We start from the raw sequence: 25,308 nt of genomic DNA, 5'->3' as shown, positions 1-25,308 counted from the left end.
TTAATCAAAAATGAACCCCCCCCCTTCCCCCCCCCCCTTCACTAATTGCAAATATGAAGCCAAGGCACGGATCATCAGCTAGGGAGCGCAGCCTGCTTATTTCTCCCCCCCCCACCACCACCACCACCACCACCATCATCATGCACATTGTTGATGGAATAAATGCCCAAACAACCTGACTCCCACCTTCAACTCCCGTTTCTGCATCAGCAAGGCTTTGAACATCAAAGCGATGCAGTTTTAATGACTCTCTCCAAAAGCAACATGAAGTAAATGTTACGGCTGCTTGTCCCGTGCCAGCCTGATTACTAGAGCTGTGAAATCACCACAAAGAGCACGCAGGTAAAACAAAGACGCTGCGCAATGAATCGATTATTAATCGTGAGTTCGGCTTCCAACGATCAAATCAAGTAATCGGCTGCGATGTAAATGCATCTAAACTTCGCGGCATATCAAATGAAGAGCTTGCTAACTAACAGCCAGCCGCCGAGGGGCGACCGAGTGGTTTTGGCTTCACTTTCAGGGAGCTGTCATGCTGCTGCGCACCACTATGCAGCTGCAGTCCAGAGTAGAAGACTAGGAACACATCGATTTTTAAATGTAAGTGCAATATCATGATATAATGATCCTAAAAACATTGATCAAAATAATTAGGATTCATCATTCTGTCCCGAGCAGGCAGCGATGCATGTACTGGGTGCGTCTTCGTTGAACTCGCTGGAAAATGATTTATAAATCAGCTGGATGCAGCTACCCTGGTTGTACCTTCACATATGTTATGTGTTTCGCCTGGTATAGAATTTGATCCTGGATTTCATCTAATTAATCGTCACATCCAGAGTTTCATGTCGTTCTCCTTGTTTGCCTTCTTGTTCTCTACCTACAGTTCGTAATGACTGAATAACAGCAGCAAAGCAATGCCCTTTTGTACAAGCAGATAGCCAAACAAGACATTATCGGTGGCATTCACCAATAATGTAATCCAACCAGGCACATACATTATCAGGATTTGCACGATTGAAAAGGACAAACTCTGTTTCAGAAGAGAAAAGATGCGTAGGAGCAGGTCAAAGACAGGTCGAGCTCAACAGAGCCTTCCCTCAGCCGGGGCAATGCAATTGTCATGTACTCCTTTTCCAAAGAAATTTGATATATTCCGTGCTTCATTAAACTTACATGGAAGGATTGAGTTTTTTTGACTCAACCTTAAATGGGTCATGAGTTATGTATGTTTAAATTGCAGCATTTTTGGCCAGTCAGCAGAGAAATTGGTAGGAATAGAGTAATTGGCATGGCGGTGACTGGAGATCTAAACCACGGTCATTGTGCACGATGTTCTATTGGTCCCAGAAATGGAGCATTTGCTTCGTCTTTTATCTCAACAGGTTTGTTCCGTGGTGGTCGGGCATCATTATAGCAAATCCATTCATCAATGTTTGTAAGTTATTATGTTGGTTGTAAGGTGGGACTAAATAGCTACAAAAGTCACGGTTCAGATTGGATCACGGATTGGATCAGAAGAAGAAGAAAAAAAGAGCGGCAACTATCACTTTTAGAGATGCCATGATCGCGTCTTTTCAGCCAGCAACAAATGGAGAAACAAACCAATGTGATTCCAGTATTAGATCCAGCTCTACTTGTAAACAATCTGCTTGTAAAAATGCTGTTGTAGTGGCAGATATCTGTCAGGTTAGGAGGGCTTTGTTCCTCTTTTCTCCCCTGAAGTGACTGAGACGCCGTACAAGCGGTACGACGGAGTCAAAAGTACGCTGTTTGACTGCGAGCACCAATTAGCTTGTGAACACAAACAATTCAAGGCTCCTCTCAACATTGAGTATGCACAGCCCAAACAGTGGAAACATGCAACTTGTTGACAAAAGAAAGTGAAGATCCACTCTCTCTCTCGGGTTGCTCCTCTGGGCATATGATGAAATTATAAGTGAGGGTCTCCTTGAGATTGGAGTGCTTATTCGCCGGCGGCGTCGGAGCCCCAGACTCCGTTGATCTTTTTAAACTCCTCAGAAATGCATTGCCAGCCGCCAGCCACATGCCAGTCGTCTCTTCCACTAGTCTTTAATAAAGTCGGCCGTAGAGACAGAGAGATAAACGCAATCCCTTGTTTTGATGACCTGCGGAGGAAAAGGATTCCTCTACAGCACCGCGAGTCTTTGTCGGAAGACGACAAGACAACAGATGGCAGAGGTCTGAATTTCACCTCTCTCGTCTCCCCGGACTTCACTGATCCGTGTGTATGAGATATTTCCATTCATTTCCATTCATTATATGTTGCATGCACTAGACCTCACTGCCATCTTCCCCCTCTCTCGTCCAGATTGCCACACATAAATGGGAGCCATGTTTCAGCCTTTTTACACTAATTACATTAAGGCGAGTTGTCATGACATTTTCTGTGTGATCAAAATGAATGAAGCATGAATAAAATAGCCCAGCGCTGTAGTGGAAAAGGCGGTATAGCAGCACCCTCTGCAGAGAAATGGAGCCTTGTTTTTCTTTTCTTTTTTTGTTAATCATGTGACAGAGCTTTGCCCCGAGCCCAGTTTTGTACAATCAGCTTTGACTAAGAAGGGGAGTATGTGAAATACAAACTGAACGAAACAGCAATGAGGGAGGTCTCTGTCCAGAGAAACCTGGACGCTCAAACAGTCTTTCCTTTGCATCTCACAGATGGTTAGGCAGCTAACTTCAAGCCAGGAGATAAAGCGTATCAGTGTAAGCTCTATCAATAGGGATTGTTACATATTATTTATTTTTCGGGGTTCTTGATGATGCAGTTTACTCCAATTTTACCCGATTGATCAACGTAATACTGATCCTTTTTATCTTACCATAGCAATCCTTTATACCCCAAAGAGTGTAAGTTTAATTCATGTAATATATTAAAATATTTGTGTTTTGCTGGAAATCAAAACAAGGATTTGATAGAAGCTGATTATTATTTTCTTTTTCTGATGATATGTTGCATATTGAAGAACAAAGATGAATTCATACAGTGTGTAGGACACATCTGTCATGAGTATACAATGGACCATGATGGGGTATTTTGGGAGATGAGGGTGATTTTTATAGCAATCTAGACCACCTAACATACCGAGAACACCTGGAAATACTCACATTCAACCCTTATCGCTCGTTTGGGATTTGGATGTTGAGCATCCTCTTATTGTCTTATTGTCTCCCAGCTGGCCTGACGCTGCTGTACTTTTAGCTTGTGATGTTTGTGTAATGGCCCGCAACCTGTTGACACCTTAATCACCTATAGATTTTGGAAGGCAGTAGTCGCCATATGCACCATTGGTTTGCACTTCAACGAGCATGATTCATTGGCTCCTACAAACGAAGTCAATGGCTAAATTAGCACTCTGACTGGAGGCGACATTACATTCATGAGCTGGAGTTGTGGAGTGCTGCTGGACAGAAGTGGATCTGTCCTTGTAGTAGTAATAGAAGTGGTCCGTCTGGTGCATTTAAATGATATAATTAGACTATCAAACTAGAGTCAGTACTGCAATCTACTGTTTCAAAATGTCTACTTATAAAGAGTGCAGAGATGAGCCAAACAATGTCAACAAAGTAATTGTTCCCGTCCACACTGCCTCCGATGTGTAAACATAGTCGGATTTCTTGCTGCGGAGGTTGTGTTTCATATTCGTACAATCTAGCAACTGATTAACTACCTGATTCAACAGCATCTTTGACTCCTTATCTAATTACAGGCCTGGTATTTACCAGGGGAAGTACAGGCGGCTCTCATCAAGAGTCAGGTCTGCAATCGACAGCGGCTTTCTAATTAGTAAGTTAATTGCCAGTCCAAGTTTTGATGAGATGTGGCCTCAGGATCTCCGCCGTTCTACTTGTTAAATAACTCGTGTCTGTTTATGGTTGAGCATTTATACAGGTAGTACTGCATTTCTACCTCTGTGGTTGTACTCACACGTCATGCTCGACTTCAGGCAAATATGAATTTTGTTTTCCTGCAAGAACGTTTATTTGCTTTAAAGTTAAAAAAAAGAATAATTTTTCTCATGCTGATGGTCTGAATATACCTGTTTTCACCCTCTGTCTCTTTAAGCCCCCCATCAGAAATAAGGCCAGTCTGCTCTGATGGGCTTGTGAGAAACACAGTGTGCACCTCTGTAAAGGTTATCTTACTTCAGTTTGTGCGTTGGTAGGCACTCCATAAACCTAACTGTGTGTGCACAGGCACTGAGAAAGTGGGTTTTCCACGATATGCCCCCTTTAAAAGGTGTACTCTGGGGAGTTTCAACCACAAATGGTGCTGTAAAGCAGGTCCTTATATCAAATAATTAACCAGCATATGAGGACACGCATGCATACACAGTGCTGCCATATGCAGAGAGTGGTAACAGTTGGTGGGAGCACTGCACTTTAAATGGTAGCTGTGCTCCAATAAAGGAGTAGAAGAAGAATGCCAGCCAATGTACACTGTTCCAAAAGTTACAAATACAAATTCTAATGAACCTGAATGTGACAAATGGAGAGCCAAATCGGATTGGCGTGTTAAATCAAATGTTTTATGATCGAGACAGCCAGTAAAAAATAAAAACAATTCCCCAGTTTGTAGGTTGTGAGGCACTTTAGGCACTCAAATGTACTTGCACGTGATGTGTCCCCTTTAAATCGATTGGGAAATACACCCAGGTTGGTTTAACTGGGCTTCGGGGTCAATAAGGTAACACAAGCTAATTCTCTTCCACTGAACATGTGTCCTAATGCACGTTGCAGGTATACGGGCTGTTCATGTCGTATGTATCTCCCGGCAGAGATCTCCGATGGACATCCAGTCGAGGAATCAGCAGTGCTGAACTCGTAAATCATTATGTGACGGACAATCAATCAATGAATCAGTCAATAATGGGTGCGAAGTTGAATGACCTTAATAAAATTGAACAGTAGACGATTGATCGTTTCTATATCTGGGTCACTGCCAAAGCAGACGGTCTTTTCTCAGCTCTGGTCTGTACTCCAAAATAATTTAGCTGTGTCCTAATTCAGGGACTGCAGCAGTTAAACGTGTTTACAACAAAATCAATGCAGTTGGTTGGTGAGTTATTTTTGCAAGCTTTGAGGGCGACCTTATATAAATCCTTATGTAGAGCTGGGCGACATGGCAAACCAATTCTTCCTGATATATATACGTTTGTTCTCGTCACTTGATATCACGATACTCTTGAAGATTCACTTTAACTTATACTTCCCAAGTCGTATATCCGGAATCTATTCAGATCAGCAAATTATACAAAAAGAAAGTTCTTATTCAATCTTGTCTAAACCCTGAGATATTTACAGCCAGGGTCAGTTCTGTCCATGTTTAATGGTGATGTTTCATGCGATGAACCTAGTCTTTGTTTTTGTCTTAGTTAATGTCCGTACATCATCTAAGTCTAAGTTCCATGTCAGACATTAAGTAGCCTAGCCTTGCTTGGGGGTGTTTCATCTTCGACGCCAAACGGGGCTACACTTCACCAAAGTCTCACTGATGTGTTGCTGCCTCATTATTCCACAACAGCTCCTTACATTTAAGGATTTTGTGAATGTTGAGTTGCCGCTGGCACAGCACAGAATGCAGTGAACGCAGCCGCCTGCCAAAACCCACAGACAACAACCCGTCACGATCGCTTTCACTTTCACGAAGGATGCCAGAGACGGCATTTGTGCGGCGTCGGAAAAATCGCGAAAATGTAGTTTCCGTCTGGGAAAATTCACATGGACGCCCCCTCAAGTCGGAGCAACAACTCCAGAACAGCGAATGTGTTGGTCAAGCAATACATTGCAACACATCTTCTCTGTGGCGTCCATGTTGTTTCCACATTCTGACGTGAAGCTCATGAACACGCCGAAGTTGAAAGAGTGACTTTACTACTCGGGAAATTGTCCGCCCTCTCTGAGTGCCATTCTATTGTTATTACAAATCGCCTCTACATTGTTCCACTGGCAGTGTGTTTGTGCCCGGCACCGACCTGTGGCTTTTCAATCCGAGCTTGCTGTCTTTCCAAAAGAGTTTGGTTAGCCTACTGCTGGCAAACAACAAACTCTGCTGCAGCTGACCGTCTGATAATGAGTGCTGCAGATTGTGTGGCGGACATTCATTTCTTGCCAAGATCCCCCAAGTAATATGACTTGATGTATCATGATGTGCAGTTTGTTTCCAACAACATGGACAGCAGGTCAAACAAGCCATGCAGCTAACGAACTCTTTAACACACACAGTGCCTATAAGCTGTGCAGCTGTGCTGGATGGAGTTAGTTTTAGGCCCTAATATTCTATTCATTTCAAAGAAAAGTAATCTTCGGGTTTTGAAAGTTTTCATCAACATTCATAAATGTTTCTCCTGCACTTTTAAATACTAATAATAAATGTATAATTGCGATACATGATGGTGTGTTTCTCATGTCTTTGATGCGTTGATGGGAGGAGAACATGAAGCAATGAAGGTTTTAGACGAACTAATCTATCATCTCCTCCGTCTAACTATCCAACTTTTGCTACCAAATAGCTTTTCTTTCTCTGTGATTCGTTTCAAGTACATTATCAAGCAAACTTAACGGTATATTGGAGTTTCTTATTCTCTTATTGAGGACATTTTCTGTTTCCATTTGATCTTGTTTCGTTTAGATCTCACTGCTGATACATCCCGAATCAGCATCAGCAGTGAGATCACAGAGTAGAAATGATTCCCCATCAAAGACAACGCAGAAGTTACATGCGTTTGCTGAACGAGACGTCGAGTAGGTCTGTAACAATAACGACCTCATCGACTCATCATACGGTATATGAATATGTTTACATGCCTGTTTGTTCACATAAGATGTGATCTATCTTGACATATTATAATTTTCGCCAGTAGAGCACATCCCTTTTGATTGGTTGTGACTGCTGGTCCTATTTATCTGTGTAATTGTTCTTTTCTTTTTTTAACTGCTCAACTTGAAATATCTTTTTTAATCTGTTTATAATTTGTTTTGACAGATGCACCTACAGATCAGGTTTGTTTTCGGTGTTGTTGTGATAACTGGCATATAAAAGTGCTGAGCTCTGCTATATCTGACAGACGTTGCTAATTGGTATCAAACAGACAATGACCCACCTAGTAATTGTGAATTCATCACTTCAAAGTCCCTTTTCATGACGTCATATATGGTGTTGTTATTTTGTCGCTCCTTTACATTTTGGTATTTTGCAAACAGGTTTTTTATAATATCCATTCTTATCCAGAATGTGAATGTATGTATGTGTATATATAATAATGTGTGGGAGAGTAACAAACAGGCCATGAATTATTCATTGTCTGTGTGTGTGTGTGTGTGTGTGTGTGTGTGCATTCATCTTGTTTGCGGCGAAACTGACTTGGAATTCAAAGGTTGTGTTCACAGTTCATTGATGTGCATATACAAGTATGACATACAAAACCACCACCAGTACCACCAGTTTATGAAACGTTGCCGATGCATAATGGAAACGGATTGTTCCATTATGTTGAGCTGTGACACTTCCCCGAGGAAAAAAAGGCAACAAAAAAGTCTTTCATTCTTCACATGTTTTATTCATGACGGAGATCAAGTTCTTTAAATGATGATGTTACTGGTTTGGAAATTCAGTGGTATTGTAAAATATATTGATAAAGTCTAAAACTAGAAACCCAGCTGAGCAGTTGGCATGAAAGTCTTCATCCTCTTGGTATCAATTATGGCTGAAAAGTCTTCCCTTATTCCCCCTTCTACTCCCGCCTTTAACAGCCTTGCAGGGATTTCACCCAAAGATGAATTTCTTCAGCAATGCTTGGGTACAGTCGAGGCTGAGCGGGAATTTGTATTAATGTTGGGAGTTGTCTGAATCTAAAACGTGGGCCGTGGACCACCATGCAGTGCAGTAATGCTGCAAAGGTTAGGCTATATAAAGCACATGCTTTTAAATGGCCTTGGTAAAGTGTCGTACTTTAGACGTGAGTCATAGTTTATTCTTATTGAGTGCCAATTTGAAGTAATCTTGAAAATGTCAAGTAGAAGTGAAAGATGTTGTGTGTTAATTGACTTATCAATTGTAATCATTCAATCTTTTCAGCACTCATTTGTGGTCCTTCTCATGGATTTATCCTGCAGATAGTCTACAGCATTGTACTGTGGATATTGTACATTTCACAGCCGTGAATCATATTTTGAAACCGTGAATCACAAACCATACTGTCGGAAGGGATTTTGGCAATGCTCTATTCTCTGTATTCACACACACCCTGTGTCTGGTTTGCCTTGCAGCTTCACTCAAACTCAGACAAAGGCGATGGATCTGTCCGGTACATTCTGAGCGGGGACGGAGCTGGGAATATATTTATCATCGACGAAGTGACGGGAGATATTCATGCCACTAAGAGCCTGGATCGCGAGAGGAAAGCACATTATGTCCTGCATGCACAAGCCTTGGACCGCAACACAGAGGAGGCGCTGGAGCCAAAGTCGGAATTCATCATCAAAGTACAAGACATCAATGACAATGCACCCAAATTTCCAGATGGACCCTTTGTAGCGACGGTGCCTGAGATGTCTGAACTGGGTGAGTAGTGCTACAAAATAAAACTGGACTTTCACATGATTATCTGCAGCAGTAAGCGTTGAATGGGTTGAGAAATAAATGTCGAAACTTGAGTGTTTTTTTAGTTGCGTTTTAGATATTCTTCATGTTTATAATCCCTCTCATCCATGTGGTAAAAAGAAATTACAATTCATTTACACTCATGACCAAGTATTGCTCCATGATGTCTCGCTCCAACATGTTATGACCCAGTGCATTCTGGTTTGTCCTCTCTGTGGTAATGTTCTGCAGAAGGTTTGATCTCCTGTAAGCCAGCAGAGTCCTCTTTTTCATCTTTGTTTGCTGGTTGCTGTGATGGTTTCCCGGTTGGACAGGTCTTTATAAAGCACTCAATAGTGCTTCCACAGCAATCCCCACCATCGGGGTGGTGGAGTCCTCCGCATCATGGAGGAAAGAAAAGCCTCTGAGACAGCTGCTCCTGCCCAGAATCATGTGGTGAACATCTACGTTTTGCTGTTTTATTCTGTCTTTTTGCACGGGCAAAACCCCCACCCCCCCCCCCCCCCCCCCCTCTTTTCTCAGTCCAGTTGAGTCTGCCTCTCTGCTCAATAGCTCAAAAGTATGGTGCTCAGAAATTTCACAGCACTCCTTCAAAACATATGTAGGTTGTGGCCAAGCTGCTGTCAGAGCGGTTTTCTTTCTACAGCACTATAAGGTAGTGAATCTGTGGTGCTGACACTTTGTTGAAAACGTTCCGTTTATATCTGTCCATCTAAAATCATTCCTTCAGCTGCTGCAAAGAAGTAGAACTACTTCTAAGTAGAGTGTCTGTATGTATATATGTCTGTATGTCGGTGTTCATATGTCGCGTATACGCGAGCGTCCGTAGGGGATGCCGCTCTCTCACAGCATGGTGTTTTTCTCAGGACCAAAGGAAGCTCAGCGTTGAGTGTGAAATTGTTTGGATGAGAGGTTCTCGAGAAAGCTGCAACCGTTTACGAACAGGCCCGTTCTTCTGTTCTGAACGGCCACTGCACTAGTGTGAAAAAAATAAAATACCCCCAAAGAGAAAAATGAACAGAATCATCAGCTTCTTGCAGCGAGAAGATGGAAATGTGCAAAACTGATTAAATATGCTAACCCCAATAGACCTGTGGACGCCCTCTGTATAAACATTCAACATGTCCCTGGTTGCATTCATGCATATTCAGCAACAGACAGGCCTGACACACATAGTACTTTGCCAGTCAGTGTGTTGGTACCTCAATTGGATGTGTCAAGTACATGTCCTGATCTCTGCTGGGAGAGCTGCACTGCACAGTATGTTCTGATACTTGGTATGTAGACTCGTATTCATTGGCACGTACTGATAAAGATGCTGTTGCTATTGTAAGACAACAAAAACAACCATAAAATGCTCGTTAGATGAATCAGTTGCTGTAATCTTTATCTCTGAATGAGTGCATAATAAGGTGATGAGAATATACTCACAGCCCTGATCTGTGTATCGGCATCCTTCGTTTAGCCCTAACGAGACTCATTTCTAAAGTTTCAGCGCTCGCTGGAAACTTCGTCATCTATTGCACAAAAAGAATCAATCACCATTGATGACCCAAGGGAGGAAATCAAGGACTGTGAAGGGGAAAATAATTTGCCCTTTTTTTCCCGCCCCCTCTTTTGCTCATGCCCATTAAAGTAATTCCTCGTTGATTCGGCATCTGCGGCGTCAAATCGGCTGTAACAATCAACTGTCCTCGCACTCCAAAGCACTAATCCCCCGAGCGTTTGTCAATACCGGCGCTCCCACGTGCAGGGAGGGGCTGTCTGGGAGGGGCTGTCTCATTTGCTGTGATCTTCTTTTCTTCCTGTCACAATTGATTAGCTGGGCAGGTACCAGGTAGTCAGACGTTACCGTTGCATACCTCCGATTCAATGGTGCAGCAATATTTTTTAGAGTGCCAGATGAAAGGAGTATCATTTTCCAACTGCTGCATATCTCCCAGTTGAGATGTCTCTAAGTGGACGTACTGGAGATGGTATCGCTTTCCTGTCGACCATTTCACTTCTGGGAAAATCACTGGTTAATCGTGGTTAGAAAACTCAGAGACAGATGTGACTGCTTGTTTAGATGAGGAGTTTTAATTAAATGAGTGTTATTGGAACCTAAGTTTGGAAATTGAGCCGAATAGCACACACAGGTAAGCGTCAAACCCTTTATGAACCAAAGAAAATGCATTCAGGGTTGCATACTGAACTCGCACTTTTGATTTATTTTCAATGTTTTGTCTCTCTAAGGTGTTGTTTCCGGTAAATGTTGCTATCCGTCATAAAACACAGATCAATTGTTGTTTTTGAATCAGTTTCCTTCCTGAAAAAACACACTTGGCTGTGTATTGTATCTGTTACCCCATTAAGATGATATTGTATTCCTGTCACCCTTTAACCCCCTCTGTCACCAGGGTTACGCCCCTTTCCTTTAAGGGGCCCCGTGAATTCGGTCGTCCCCTACAATATATTACTTCCACCCATTAAGTCTCAACAACATCTTGCCTTTCTTTTAATTTCAAGTAAGTGGGGATGAAGCAAATAGCACAAGACCTCTGCCTCACACTTAGGGCGGATGAAGGGAACCTTGTGGTTGTAATCCACCTTCAGACACCGACCTTGATCTTTTAAAAGTGCATTAAGTCTTGCGGTCGCAGCAATGAGTCCAGCGAGGTCAGTAGATGTTGAAACTCAAAGGAGGTGATGAAAGTAGAGGTAAAAACAGGAAAACAGTATGTGAATGGGTTAATAATGGATAGGATGATTCAATATACGTTGAACTGAATACAAGTTTCACATTTTTTCTAGCATGGTGTACGTCTGATCATCCTCAACTCTGTTCCAGCCTATTTTTCATTCCCAGGGCTTCAAAAACCAACACTTTGTCACATCTGATATCATAGCTCAAGGCACCCTGTAGTGCTGTATGAGACGCACCGAGCTTCTAACCCTTCCCCATCATTCTTAGACGCTCGGAAAGAATTCTCAGAATTCTTGTACTTAACTTCCGTAGTTATTTTAAGCCCAACCATGATGTTTTTCCTAAATGTATGGAAGTGTTTTTGTTTGAATTCACAATGTTGACCACGTGTGTTTGCGACTGGAGTGGAGCGTCGGCTGTTCTTACTGCGGGATGCTATTACTTATATTTTCCAAAAGATGTAAAAATAATCAAGGTGCAATGCAAAGTGGAGGATACTGTACATCTGAAACCGTAAATAGATGATGCTTCTCTGTCTTCAAAGCAGCCTCGCGTCCAACAATGTCATATATCCTTGAGGACTTCAGGGGTTTAACGATCAAAAATAATCAATTTGTTTCAATTTCGGGGTACCACCTGGAAACGTGGTTTGGTTTTAAAGAGATAAAACCAACAATTGAAACAAAATCCTACACACTGGACCTTTTAAGTGGGATGAGTCCTAGTTTTGAAAACATGCTCAGCACTTCCAGAGATTTCAGACTCCTGCTTACAAGACGGACTAAACAAGTCCTGTTGGTTGGTGGTCCCTTTGTTAGAACCATTAAGAGTAGCTGTTAGAACCATGAAGAGTAGCTGTTAGAACCATGAAGAGTAGCTGTTAGAACCATTAAGAGTAGCTGTTAGAACCATGAAGAGTAGCTGTTAGAACCATTAAGAGTAGCTGTTAGAACCATTAAGAGTAGCTGTTAGAACCATGAAGAGTAGCTGTTAGAACCATGAAGAGTAGCTGTTAGAACCATTAAGAGTAGCTGTTAGAACCATTAAGAGTAGCTGTTAGAACCGTTGAGAGTAGCTGTTAGAACCGTTGAGAGTAGCTGTTAGAACCATGAAGAGTAGCTGTTAGAACCGTTGAGAGTAGCTGTTAGAACCATGAAGAGTAGCTGTTAGAACCATTAAGAGTAGCTGTTAGAACCATTAAGAGTAGCTGTTAGAACCGTTGAGAGTAGCTGTTAGAACCATTAAGAGTAGCTGTTAGAACCATTAAGAGTAGCTGTTAGAACCATTAAGAGTAGCTGTTAGAACCGTTGAGAGTAGCTGTTAGAACCGTTGAGAGTAGCTGTTAGAACCATTAAGAGTAGCTGTTAGAACCGTTGAGAGTAGCTGTTAGAACCATTAAGAGTAGCTGTTAGAACCGTTGAGAGTAGCTGTTAGAACCGTTGAGAGTAGCTGTTAGAACCGTTGAGAGTAGCTGTTAGAACCATTAAGAGTAGCTGTTAGAACCATTAAGAGTAGCTGTTAGAACCATTAAGAGTAGCTGTTAGAACCGTTGAGAGTAGCTGTTAGAACCATTAAGAGTAGCTGTTAGAACCATTAAGAGTAGCTGTTAGAACCATGAAGAGTAGCTGTTAGAACCATTAAGAGTAGCCGTTAGAACCATTAAGAGTAGCTGTTAGAACCGTTGAGAGTAGCTGTTAGAACCGTTGAGAGTAGCTGTTAGAACCATTAAGAGTAGTTGTTAGAACCGTTGAGAGTAGCTGTTAGACCCATTAAGAGTAGCTGTTAGAACCGTTGAGAGTAGCTGTTAGAACCGTTGAGAGTAGCTGTTAGAACCATTAAGAGTAGCTGTTAGAACCATTAAGAGTAGCTGTTAGAACCGTTGAGAGTAGCTGTTAGAACCATTAAGAGTAGCTGTTAGAACCGTTGAGAGTAGCTGTTAGAACCGTTGAGAGTAGCTGTTAGAACCGTTGAGAGTAGCTGTTAGAACCATTAAGAGTAGCTGTTAGAACCATTAAGAGTAGCTGTTAGAACCGTTGAGAGTAGCTGTTAGAACCATGAAGAGTAGCTGTTAGAACCATTAAGAGTAGCTGTTAGAACCATTAAGAGTGGCTGTTAGAACCGTTGAGAGTAGCTGTTAGAACCATTAAGAGTAGCTGTTAGAACCGTTGAGAGTAGCTGTTAGAACCATTAAGAGTAGCTGTTAGAACCGTTGAGAGTAGCTGTTAGAACCGTTGAGAGTAGCTGTTAGAACCATTAAGAGTAGCTGTTAGAACCGTTGAGAGTAGCTGTTAGAATCGTTGAGAGTAGCTGTTAGAACCATTAAGAGTAGCTGTTAGAACCATTAAGAGTAGCTGTTAGAACCGTTGAGAGTAGCTGTTAGAACCGTTGAGAGTAGCTGTTAGAACCGTTGAGAGTAGCTGTTAGAACCGTTGAGAGTAGCTGTTAGAACCATTAAGAGTAGCTGTTAGAACCGTTGAGAGTAGCTGTTAGAACCGTTGAGAGTAGCTGTTAGAACCATGAAGAGTAGCTGTTAGAACCATTAAGAGTAGCTGTTAGAACCATTAAGAGTAGCTGTTAGAACCGTTGAGAGTAGCTGTTAGAACCATTAAGAGTAGCTGTTAGAACCATGAAGAGTAGCTGTTAGAACCATTGAGAGTAGCTGTATTGTAAGTGTTTCTCACCCTCCAGGACACTTCTAACAGGACTAAAAAGGTACTGTGAAAACCTGACCTGTTGGTGAGTTTTACTGTATTTGTGAAACTGATTTTTCAAAATGAATGTTCAGCAAACACGTGCACACTGACTCTTGAGTGTTCACTCTGTATCGAGTTCAATCAGACCTTTTAATGCTGCACTCGTTACCTTAAGTGGTCCAGATACATAGTGAGACTCCAGCACGCCGGTTGAAGTGCATTGTGAGCGATAGAAAGCACATTGTAGAGTCTTTTAAGAGTGCTTTATGCAACGATATGAATGTGTGACCTGTGATGAAGTTATAAAACCATTCTGCAGTCAGATTCATCGCCATGCTATGTGGAAATATGAATCATACAAAGTCACAGATGAGCATTGTATTTACTTAAGCCATTAACACAGGTCAATTCAAGGTTCATCAATTAAATCATGCACTCGCTGATGTGTTGTCTTAGCCGGATGATTTGGAACAGCTTCCAAAGCCATTCCACGATTGATTGATTCAAAATATTACGAGTGCAGTTTGTGCAGCACGGCTGCCCGAGCATACTGGGGAGAACACGGCTCATTATGGGCGGCATTTCACTCGCTCCTTCAGGTTTCCAAGAAAGAAAAACACTCACATCTGTTGGTTCAGCGGTTTATCACTTGTTTTATTCCCAGAGGAAAAAAAGAATGCAAGTATCCACAAGATTTACAGGCCCTACTATGTATCATGTCATACTGTGATTCATACATATTCTCATGCATCATATAAGCTTGTAGTGCGATTGCAATGCACTCATCATGCAATTATGATGGGTTAATGAAGCCTGTAATGCTGTTTGAGCAACACTTCAACTGTTAAATTGAACCACAGTGGCTTTCACGCAGGACATTTTGAAATAACTGTTAATAATGAACTTCCCTTTAAATTTTGATGTCATTTGTCTTTGTTTTTGTCATCTTATACAATGAAAAATGCTTGAAAACTAAGCAGAGAGCTTGTACTCATATTCCCCATTCCCTAAGGTTTGACAGCTGAACACAATTTAACTTTCATGTGACGTGACTCACACCCAATGCAGTCTGCTTTTGTGCTGGTGAATAAGTGAATACACATTAAATTACATTATATATACAGTTCATTTATCATATTTTTTCTGACTTATTTTGTGTTTACATCATGGCAACCTGTTAGCTTGGTGGCTAACCACAATATCTGCCCAGATAACTTCAACGTAATTAGTTGAGAGAGGTTTTCTGCAGTTGGCGACATATCGTGAATATTGTGTTCGTATTTTCTCCAGCATGCTGAATCAGAATGTTTGTCAGTTTGCTCGCTGTTTCTTTGGGTTAAATGAGGTGTTCCTCTAAAAGGCTACAACCCAGCATTCAAGCATCTCTCTCTTTGTAGTCCTGTGTGCTCATGAACCATTTTTCCTTCGGCCGAGGGGGCGAACGAGAGTCGCGTTAAGAGAGTCCGGAGCAGCAGCTCTCAGATGTTAACTGGCTCTCGAGCAGAACTGTGCGTTCACCATACTTAAGCAACGTTTCGGATTCAGTCCTGCCTGCGAATCGAGTTAACCGCTAAGAGTTGTTTGATTGGTTCGTGAATCTACTAACATGACTTCTAAAAAGGTACCAGACATGGATGCTGGTTGATTTTCAGCACAGAGACACCAACTCACATCATAACGCTTCCGTTAACATTTGTAAACCTGCACAAGAGACGGGAAATACCAGGAAATAATCTCGCTGTGTTCTCTTTTTTTTTTAGGCACTTCTGTGTTGCAAATCACAGCATCTGATGCAGACGACCCCACCTATGGAAACAGTGCCAGAATAGTCTACAGTATTCTTCAAGGACAGCCATATTTCTCCGTCGACCCCAAAACAGGTGTGGTATTGCTGCATGCTATTTCAAGCCTGGTAACTATAACAACAAATGGATGTCATAACTTAGTTATCATCTCTGTTGTTGATCTCCTAAAGAGATGCGTATGTCATGCAGTGAAATATGTGCACCGCGCTCCTCTTTCTGTGAATCTCCTGTTCTGTTATTGCAGCACGTCTGACGCCATAAAAGCGAAAGCATCCACAGTAGAGTTATGGACTACTCGCACAGCCGCTATATTGTTGAACGCGCAAACCGCTCTTCGTGGGCCATAACTAACTCCTCGGGGGTCAAAGAAGACATTTGTAGAGATGCCTTCAGAAAGCCATTGTTTGCAACCTTTTTTAAAAGGAGGAAAAAATAAAACCCGGCTGCAGTGCTCAGTGTTTGAAAATGCCATCCTTTGTCTGAAAGGCCTCTGCTGGAATCTATGAAATGTTTATAAAGCTTCTAAAGTGCGAGACATGTAACTTTTATATGTGAAAAGTGTGTTGTGTGCGTGTCTGTTTATTTTGGATCCCTCTTTGTCTTCCAAGCGAGTGCGTGCGTGCGTGCACGTTTGTATCTGAAGTCTTGCTGCTGCTGCTGCTGCTGGTTAAACTGAACAACGATCCACTTGTTCCAGACTGCAATGAATCAATTCATACAACTACTGGCCCCTTTGAGGCCACACCGCCCATGTAAAACATGAGTTCTTTGCTGAATGAGCAACACAAATGAATTGCTGAATATTTTGACTTCACCTCGAGGGAAAACGGCGGTGCGGTCGGTGGGGATTGATGGAGCAATTTCACGGCGGCGTCGTGAGGCAGAAGCAATGCCAACTTTTTGAATGAAAACCGGGCTCTCTCACAACAGCACATGCATTGTTCCGTCAAAAATATTTCAGCTGAAATCTATTTGACATCACGTTTTGACTGTAAAAACGATTATCCTGCGGTCATTTTCTCTCCATTTCCCATATGCACTGGGCTGTTGGACACATCAGATGGCTTGTTTTGCTCGAGCTGACTCGGCATCTTGTCTGCATTGTAATTCAGCGCGGCGCGTGCAGAGGAGTCGGAGGGTGATCGAAGGCCCAGCCAGCTGCACTCTGCGCAGCACATGTATTCATTTATACAAGTCGTCGGTTGTTTTTGCCGCTGGCGATCCACCCTCCTGCCTTAAATTAGGACAAGGAACTCCAGCGGTCAGTGGGAAATGTGCACATGGTGGAAGCTGCACTCGCATGTGATCTGTAATATGCTACGCCCGAGTCTTAGAGTAGTTGTGTTGTGCTGCTGCCACGTTTGAGTGCCACACTGGGGAGCCGAAGCTGCTCCTGCACATGTCTCACAGCGCTCCCACCTCCTTATATCCACATGTACCTGGCTCCCACCTCCATTAAACTGAAGAGACATCATCTTGGGGAATTCATATGTTATTAGCAGGATTAAACACAGACGACACACACGCGCACGCACAAACCCACCTCTTTTCATTTCACCTTGGTCTGGTGGCCGTGACAGATTTGTACAAGACACACGAGGTAGAAGGAGAAATCGTTTTAAGGACAGAGGGTAATGATGGCAGTTGGCCTGCACATATGGTGCTGAAGGAATCCCCAACGGACCATCTCAGGCTTGAACCAAATCCTCAGCAAGCCACAAAGTGAACAATTTCACCTTTTTCTTCCCCCTGGCTGAGTGGGTTTTGATAACATCATCTCATACCAGCAACTGAAATGTCTGACTGTTTGGAAATTGTATTAAATGTGAAATTGACCACAGTTACAGAAGACCTCTCTTTTCAACCGTAGAACAGGACTTATTAAACGCCTACGTATGCAGGTTCCATATCATTTGGTCTGAGGTCATTATTAGATCGTGAAGACTTGCAACATGATAAACCGTGTTCATCAAGAAAAAAGCTGCGAAATAACATCACATCACACATCAAATATGTGAACTCGGCAGTTTTGGGGAGATCGTCTCCGTTAACTGGTTAATTGGTGAGGGATTTAGAATGTTCAGAGTCGTCACTTCTGTTTTCTTTCTGCTGATCTTCAGGCCAATCCTCTGACCGAAATCACTGATCACTGATGATTAAAGCCTAGTTTCATATAATGAACCGTATACATTTTTACAGCTCTCAGCGGGTGGGGTACGGGTCTGACCCCCGTCCCAGATTGATGCTTTTAACAAAATAAAATGCAGCCCTAAAGCACATAGCTTTCGCATCATCTCACACCAATATTCAACCAAACCAAAGGCAAATGATATTAGACGTTCCGAATTTAAAGTGAGATAACGAAGGCAGACATGCTAATTGCTCAGTGCGAAAATAACTGAGTTCATACTTCCTAACTGACTAATTAACTCGGAACAGCATTACAGCGGCTTCTCGTCTCCGCTGGAAATGAGATTCAATCATGGATGTAAAATTGTAATTGATGCATCTAAGGTGGTGTCATGCCGCTTGCAAACAAGGAGAGATAGGGATTTCGGATTAGATTTACTTGGCTGGAGAAATAAATGAGCACGACACAGACTTTGTAAATACAGAAATGTAACTGATGCAACTGATAATGATGGAACTTGAAGGCCCGAGGGGGGGAAATGTGGGCAGAAGAACACAAATGTGTCAGCTTCGCACTGCGTTATAATAATTTGACATTCTTCGCAGTTCTCTTTCGTGAATATCTTCGAAACGGTAAATAGAATGACAGAGTTGTCTGCAAGTATGTGTGATTGACATCTGGATAGTTCATGTCAATATGAGGTGCACTTCCAATGATTCACTGTCACTACACATTATGTGGTGCTGGGAGAGATTTACACATCTCAACCGCTCCAGTGTACCAGTGGTGAGTGTGGCTGGCCACTGGGCTTGTTCATTGAATTGATGAAAAAGTAATTTATTCATGAAGAGAGTAAGTAAAAAGAACAAATGCCAAAATATAAGGCTGAGGAAAAAAAAGCTGCATTTAAATAAAGTAGCTGTTTACTATGCCACGATCTATTTACTAAACCAATATTCTAGCAATGAGCTTTAAGTGTGTTTGATCTATCAAAGCAATTAGATCATTAAATCATAATCACAGTATGTACGCCACACAATGTAGACGTAAATATTACGCTCAAAACTGTCAAAAAACACCAACACAAACCTTGTAATTAAATCAAGGGTAGATTAGTGCAAATGTATAATACGATGGTGTCTATAGCATTATAAGCACAGCTATGTTATTTAGAGGTGTGTCCACATTAATCACATGTTTGCTCGTGAAGCACAGAGACTGCAGGCTTCCAGTCCGACTGCACACTACAGGTACTGATGATCACACATTCAAAAAGAGTGGAGACCTTCATCAGTGAACCAGGTGCAGTGTTTGTGGCAGGACTGGAAACTTCCACACGCTTACTTCAATACCATTGAAGTATTGCTCCCCCTTTCTACCTGGAGTTACTGCATATGGAGGCAGCCGTTTGCACCAGTTTTTTTTATATTCATCACCAATAAACAGGAATTAATTTGCGGTTTCTTAGAAATGGATTTAGAGGAAGACATTTGGGAAAATAAGGTTATTCATTCTGTTGCCAAGAGCTCGATGAGAAGATTGAGAACACTCTCATGTTTGAATGCTGGATACGGAGCTAGAGCCAGCAGGTGATTAGCGTAGCGTAGCAGAACGACTGGAAACAGGTGGAAACAGCTGGCTTTGCTCTGTCCAAAGGCTAAAACAAAGGTCTGCCAGCTAAGAGTGTATCAATCTGCTCAGCCAACTTTGCACAAAAGTGAATAGGTGCTTTTTTTACGTCAGTTGATAGTAGTGTGACTGATTAGTCCCATTGTTGCATGAACATGACTTCCTTCGAAGAAGTAAGTTTATTTTGAAAAGTGACTTTGCATGAAAAGAGCATATCTTGAAGCTTTGTCCCTGACACATCCTTAGCTGTTGCTAGAGGGGTACCTTTTTGAAGCGTGAAGCTTGTTTGAAGCTTAGGGCCGCTCACCCAGCCGTGGTATTTGACAAGTCTGCAGTGAGAACGTGTTGACAACAGCTACAAATCCTGACAAGGTGTCCTTTAAGAAGGACCCTGAACACCTTACCTGCTGCTTGTGCTGTGACTTGTCTGGGGATTTTGGTCAATAACAAGAGCGGATACACAAGGACAACGGGGTATTAGACAGACTGACTGAACCTCTGTCTGCTCACTGAGTGTAAATCCCACAGTATTAAAGTTACACATGGTGGCTGGATGTACATTTGACAGGTTCACTTTTTAAAAGCGCTTACATTGTTTTTGCTCTTACAATATTAACTTGCCACATCACCAGACTAGTTAGCTAAGTGACATGCTAACTGTGTTATGAGCATCCGCTGCAATGGATGAACTTGATCACATGGTTTGCAAATCTCAAAACTGCAAGCCGGCAGTTGTAATAAGCACCTTCCATATCTCAGCAAAAGGTACAACTTAGACTGGCTGCATTTATCCTTTTTATTGTCGGGTCGTAACTCCTGTCTTCCCCATCACTGCCGTGCATCTGTCACTTGCCCGCAGAGACATTAGGGTTTTCCCTCTCGAGTCTCATAGTCGAATGCTCTCACCAGCCCTGGCTCACACACAAAGACACGCAACACCGCAGAACCCCGAAGTCCCTTTTGCGTTCTAAATAGGCTAATTTCTCTGCTGATCTGGGATTTGGGAGTGTTCGAGTTTATTGAAGGAGCTGACACAGATCAAGACATTTGTGGTTCATGGATTAAGCCTTACCTCTGGTATAAATCAAGGAACACAGTGCCACTTTTGCAATCAGTGGAGACTCTTGAGCAGACCAACCAATTATTCTCGATCAGATATGTACTCCGACACATAAGTAAAAAGAAGAGGTTTCCTGTTATGATTTCTGAGATTTTTATAGCTGCTGTTGTTCGTGTTATCTACCATTTCTCCAGGAATGCTGTGAGAGTGCAGGGCACGCAGGGATAACATTGTATTGGATGAGCCAAAAAGGATTCCTGAAGCTGGAGATTGAAGAGTGCTTGAGTGATCTCCTATAATCCTTTTTGTTCACCCAGGAGATTGTCCTCCTTTAGAAGTTTGCAGCCAGACAAAGAGGTGGATAGCACGATGGTATCAACTCTAATAGACTCGGGAGGTTGAGGAAAAGGCTAGCGCCTCACTGTGTCAAATGGGCCCAGGTTCAAGGAAGTCAGCTCTTTCTCAATTATTTTCTAAATGAACTCACAAGCTCCATAGAGACTTAGCGGAGACTATCTGAGGTATTACGGTTCAGGGGTGTGATCCTCATGTCAAAGTACGGCCATACCTCTCAGATACCAAAGAATACCCTTGTGCCATTTTCTATAGTGTTAAAGAATTGAATTTAATATCGACTGAATGCAGTTCAGTGATCAGTTCAGTGATGAGTTTCTCATGTAGCTGCATTGCATGAGCTGTGAATGTGTTACTCACAAATCTCTCCTCCTGTTGAGCGCTTGCTTCTGTTTTCTTTATTTGTCTGAAACAGCAGAGCTTCTCATTTGGTTGTTTGATGACTAATGATTGACAGGAGATCATTCCCATTGGTGTGGGCAACAGTAGAATTCCCAGAGCCCAGAGCAGAAGACCTCATACTTTTAGTGTGTGCTCATCGTTCCTAAATCTGGCGCAGTGAGATATTGCTCAGGAGCGCTGCGCCTTCACGAGTAAAGGCGTAATAAGAGACCCGAAAGGTCAGATCATCTGTCTTCCTGTTGTTAATGGAAAGTGTGGCCACTCGCCAAGGTCTGGTATGTCTCAAGGACCCCAGGTTAAGTAATGCTAAGACTCCAGTTAATAACGAAGGGCTTCAAATAGAGTCTGCAGAGCTCGCATCATTACAGGGAAGTGGCTGCGAGCACTTTGATCAGTTTAAAAACCACGTAAAGAAGTGGATCCATGCTGAGAGCTGACATTTAAGTTAAAAACCAGAAATAACAGCAATGGCTCAAAAAAAAAGAAAAATTCTTGGGCTCTGTTTCCTGGAACTGTTTGAATACATATGTGGCTCTCTATGACATTGCATGTTTTTTAAAATCTTTTTTTTATTATTACTGTCTCATCACATTGAGTTTTTTATTCGTGATGAGGCAGTTTTTTAGGGTCCAATGCAAACGATCAGGGTAATCTAATGTTGAGTATCTGCCGATGCTAACTCCTGACTCGATACTTGTATTTTCCTAAATAATGCAGCTGCAGAGTGCACACTTCAAGAACATTGCAGTTATTCAAATCATTCCAATGCATGTGCTTAACAACTGAATAGCTCTGCATTGCATGAAGAGAATAATGCCTTTTTACTTCTGTAATGTTTTTGACCTGGTCGCTATCTTATTAAAGGGAATTTCTCTCTCCCTTTGAAAGTGAATCAACTCTATCCGTTGAGTGTTTATTTACGCCGTCTGTGCATCTTTTGTGCATATTACATTAATACATTCTTGGAGGATTTCTACTTTCAGTGCTTTTATTGTTTGACTGACTATGGAAACACCATAGATGAAAGCAAGACGCTCTCTCACTGAGCTGAAATATAAGAAGTGCACACAATACAGATAAAACACAGATATTGGATATCGGACATCCCCCGTCTTTAGTGCTATTTCTATGAATTATTTTCCGGCTGAAGTGAAAAGATTCTGCAACTGATGGGCACAATTTAAACCTCTTGTATTAAGTCGATTGTCAATACATTATTTCATTGGTTTATTTTTTTACTGCAACAACAAGACAGATATTTCAGAATCTTTTGAGATTGCAGAGAATCCCAACAGTCCCAATATAAACACATGACAGAGTACGGTCTGTCATGTTCTCCTCAGCATTTGAAAGGCAGAACTCTCAGAACTCATTATATTCTTGAACAATCGAATGAATCAATGAAGAGTGCAGATGGACCGATATGAACACTGTGAAATATATTTTCGACATTGTGTCAGAGAAGAATCTACCTGGCAGTCAAAGCAAATGAATTTGCTTTGATGTCTCCTGGAATAAAGCCCTGCGACACATTAGTGTCTGCGTAGCTTGCTGTCCCACTTAACGGTTGTTCTTTTGCAAGCAGAACTAAGACGCATGAAATCACACCACACGAGGAGCAGACACGATCAGAGCTGCTGCACAAAACGCACTGAATCACCGCAACATGTTTGAAAGCACCTCACAAAGAAAGTGGCTGAATCTTGTTTTGCTTTATCTCCCAACATCCAACAACTCGCACTTGTGTGTAGCCTGAAAGAGGAATGTGAGGACGTGCGGTATACTGATGTCGGACATTGAAAGCCCCCCTTTTTTTTAACCAGCAGATTCTGTCTATTTTTATGGAAAATAAGTCGACAAGCATCAGCCACTAGAGGAATATGAACAAGAGGAATAGGTCAGAGTTGAACCACGCAGAAGTGGAGAGTCTATTCACAACTCATTCATGAGAGCGCCATCACCATCTCAGGCTCGTTTTGTAAAGGTTACATTGGGAAGATTAGGAAATAATCGGACAGTAGGTCACCTCTTAAATGCAAATTCCACCGGAACTCTAACTCCTACGACAACTGCTGCTCATATAACTCTTCTTTCATTTATATTGCCTGTGATAGTTCGATTCTGGTCTGTGAAGCTTTATCGTAATTCCCTTTTTTGTTGATTTGCTGCTGATCGGTTCAGGTTCACAAGTCTACGGGACCTCAGCAGCTCAGTGTGACAGATGATGTGTGACCTAAGATCCCCTGGATCGTAATACTGTTGGCTGCCTTGCTCCTTGACCCACTTTCAATGATTATTCTGCCTTCGGCCCGTGGATTCATTCTGTCTCGGGAGCCTTGAAGAAACAAAGAGGAAATGTACCTGTTGTATAACGCAGCTATAGGTGACTCTTTGGTCAAATTAGGAAATCATGAAACTGCATTAATTCACTCAAAAATGATTTTTTTCGTCTGTGAAATTCAAGTTTTTAGGATTTGAACTGGGAACCGAGCACTGACAGAATATTTGGTGTGAATGATAATTTACTGGGTCAGTCACCTGAGTCGGTTAATGATGTATTTCAAATGCATTTTTGCTGTTGTGATTTCCACTCCCAACGTGAAGCAACAGCGATCCATTTACTGCCGTGATCAACATCATCCCTTTCCCTGCCAGGTCTCACTGCTCCCTGTCAGCCACTATGTATTACTGAAGGGTTCACAAGTACAATGGTTGCCGGAGGGTCTCGTCTCAGGGGAAAAGCGAGATGTCCGAGGAACACTGATGTTTCTGGTAGAACATATTAAATCAGGCCCCATGTGGTGATGTGGTTTCAGGAGCTAAGGTGGCGAATTAACCCTCCAGCACAGATATAGACACAAACGGAAAACTAACACAGACAGACGTGTTAAGACTCCACACAAAGACAAAAACTGTGTGCAATACATGCATTATATTCTATAAATCACCGACGCAAACAAAATGCTCCGCCTGACTTTTTGGCTTCTTTCTGTTGTTGCAATTGCATAGTCATTTCCACTACAATGAAAAGTGAGGAAGGACGAACCTTCACAATCAAAGATGAAAGAAGCACAGTTTCATGGTGTTAGTCTTTAAAGGAAAGTGTGACGCGGTGCTGCACGGGTAGTCCATAACTGAAAGAATATACTCGGACAATGATTGTAACATCTTGACAATAGCAACAGTGGTATCTTCGCTCTCTCAACAGTGATCTCGTTTTGCGTTGTCATCCCGAAATTGATTTTTTTTTCGTCCGTTTTACTTTGTCTTGTTGTTTTTATTCTCAAAATACCCAACTATATATATTCTGTGGTGGCACATGTATCTTTCTGAGTTAACTGCAACCTGATTATTAAAATGTCCGGTGCCATTGGAGAGCTCATCCATCCCTATTTCAGCTCTGTTTCTCTCCATCTGTTCAGGAATCATCAGGACTGCCTTATCTGAAATGGACCGGGAAGCCAGAGAACACTACACCGTTGTTATCCAAGCCAAAGACATGGCGGGCCAGATCGGAGGCCTCTCCGGCTCCACCACCATCAACATCACTCTGACAGACGTCAACGACAACCCGCCCATGTTTCCTCAAAGTGCGTATTCATCGTTACTTGGAAACAACTAACAAAATGCAGGCCAAACTTCATTATTTTGCAGAACAATCAGTAGAAAACCACAGTTCAGTGAATAATGATGAGGTTGGCAAGACGCTAAATTGTCTTTGGCCGTAGCTTCTATTTAGAAACTCTACCGCAAACTAGCCACAAGGCTAATTTAGCAACCAATGGTAAAGTTAATGTGTTACTACGACCCTACATATACTGTATATATACACAACTTATGTTCCATTGAAAGGAGTAGCTTTGGCGGGAAATTGGAAGAACATTTTAAGCAGAGGACCTCCATTACAGAGGCCTGAGGCAGA

General features: G+C 42.2%; 1 protein-coding gene across 1 annotated transcript in view; it reads left to right on the top strand.

The window, feature by feature from the left end:
* Window positions 1-25,308, top strand: part of LOC306793892 (cadherin-18) — a gene marked incomplete at both ends in the record, with an annotated part of 54,647 nt that overhangs the window by 4,545 nt on the left and 24,794 nt on the right. The window contains 3 exons of the mRNA XM_079291691.1: window positions 8,293-8,587; window positions 15,766-15,885; window positions 24,809-24,976. Coding sequence (XP_079147817.1) covers window positions 8,293-8,587; window positions 15,766-15,885; window positions 24,809-24,976 — 583 coding nt within the window. The remainder of the gene's footprint in view (window positions 1-8,292; window positions 8,588-15,765; window positions 15,886-24,808; window positions 24,977-25,308) is intronic.

This window comes from Melanostigma gelatinosum, assembly GCF_949748355.1.
Source record: "Melanostigma gelatinosum genome assembly, chromosome: 20".
Taxonomy (NCBI): domain Eukaryota; kingdom Metazoa; phylum Chordata; class Actinopteri; order Perciformes; family Zoarcidae; genus Melanostigma; species Melanostigma gelatinosum.
The sequence above is the reverse complement of the archived record's forward strand: the minus strand, read 5'-3'. Positions and strand labels throughout refer to the sequence as shown.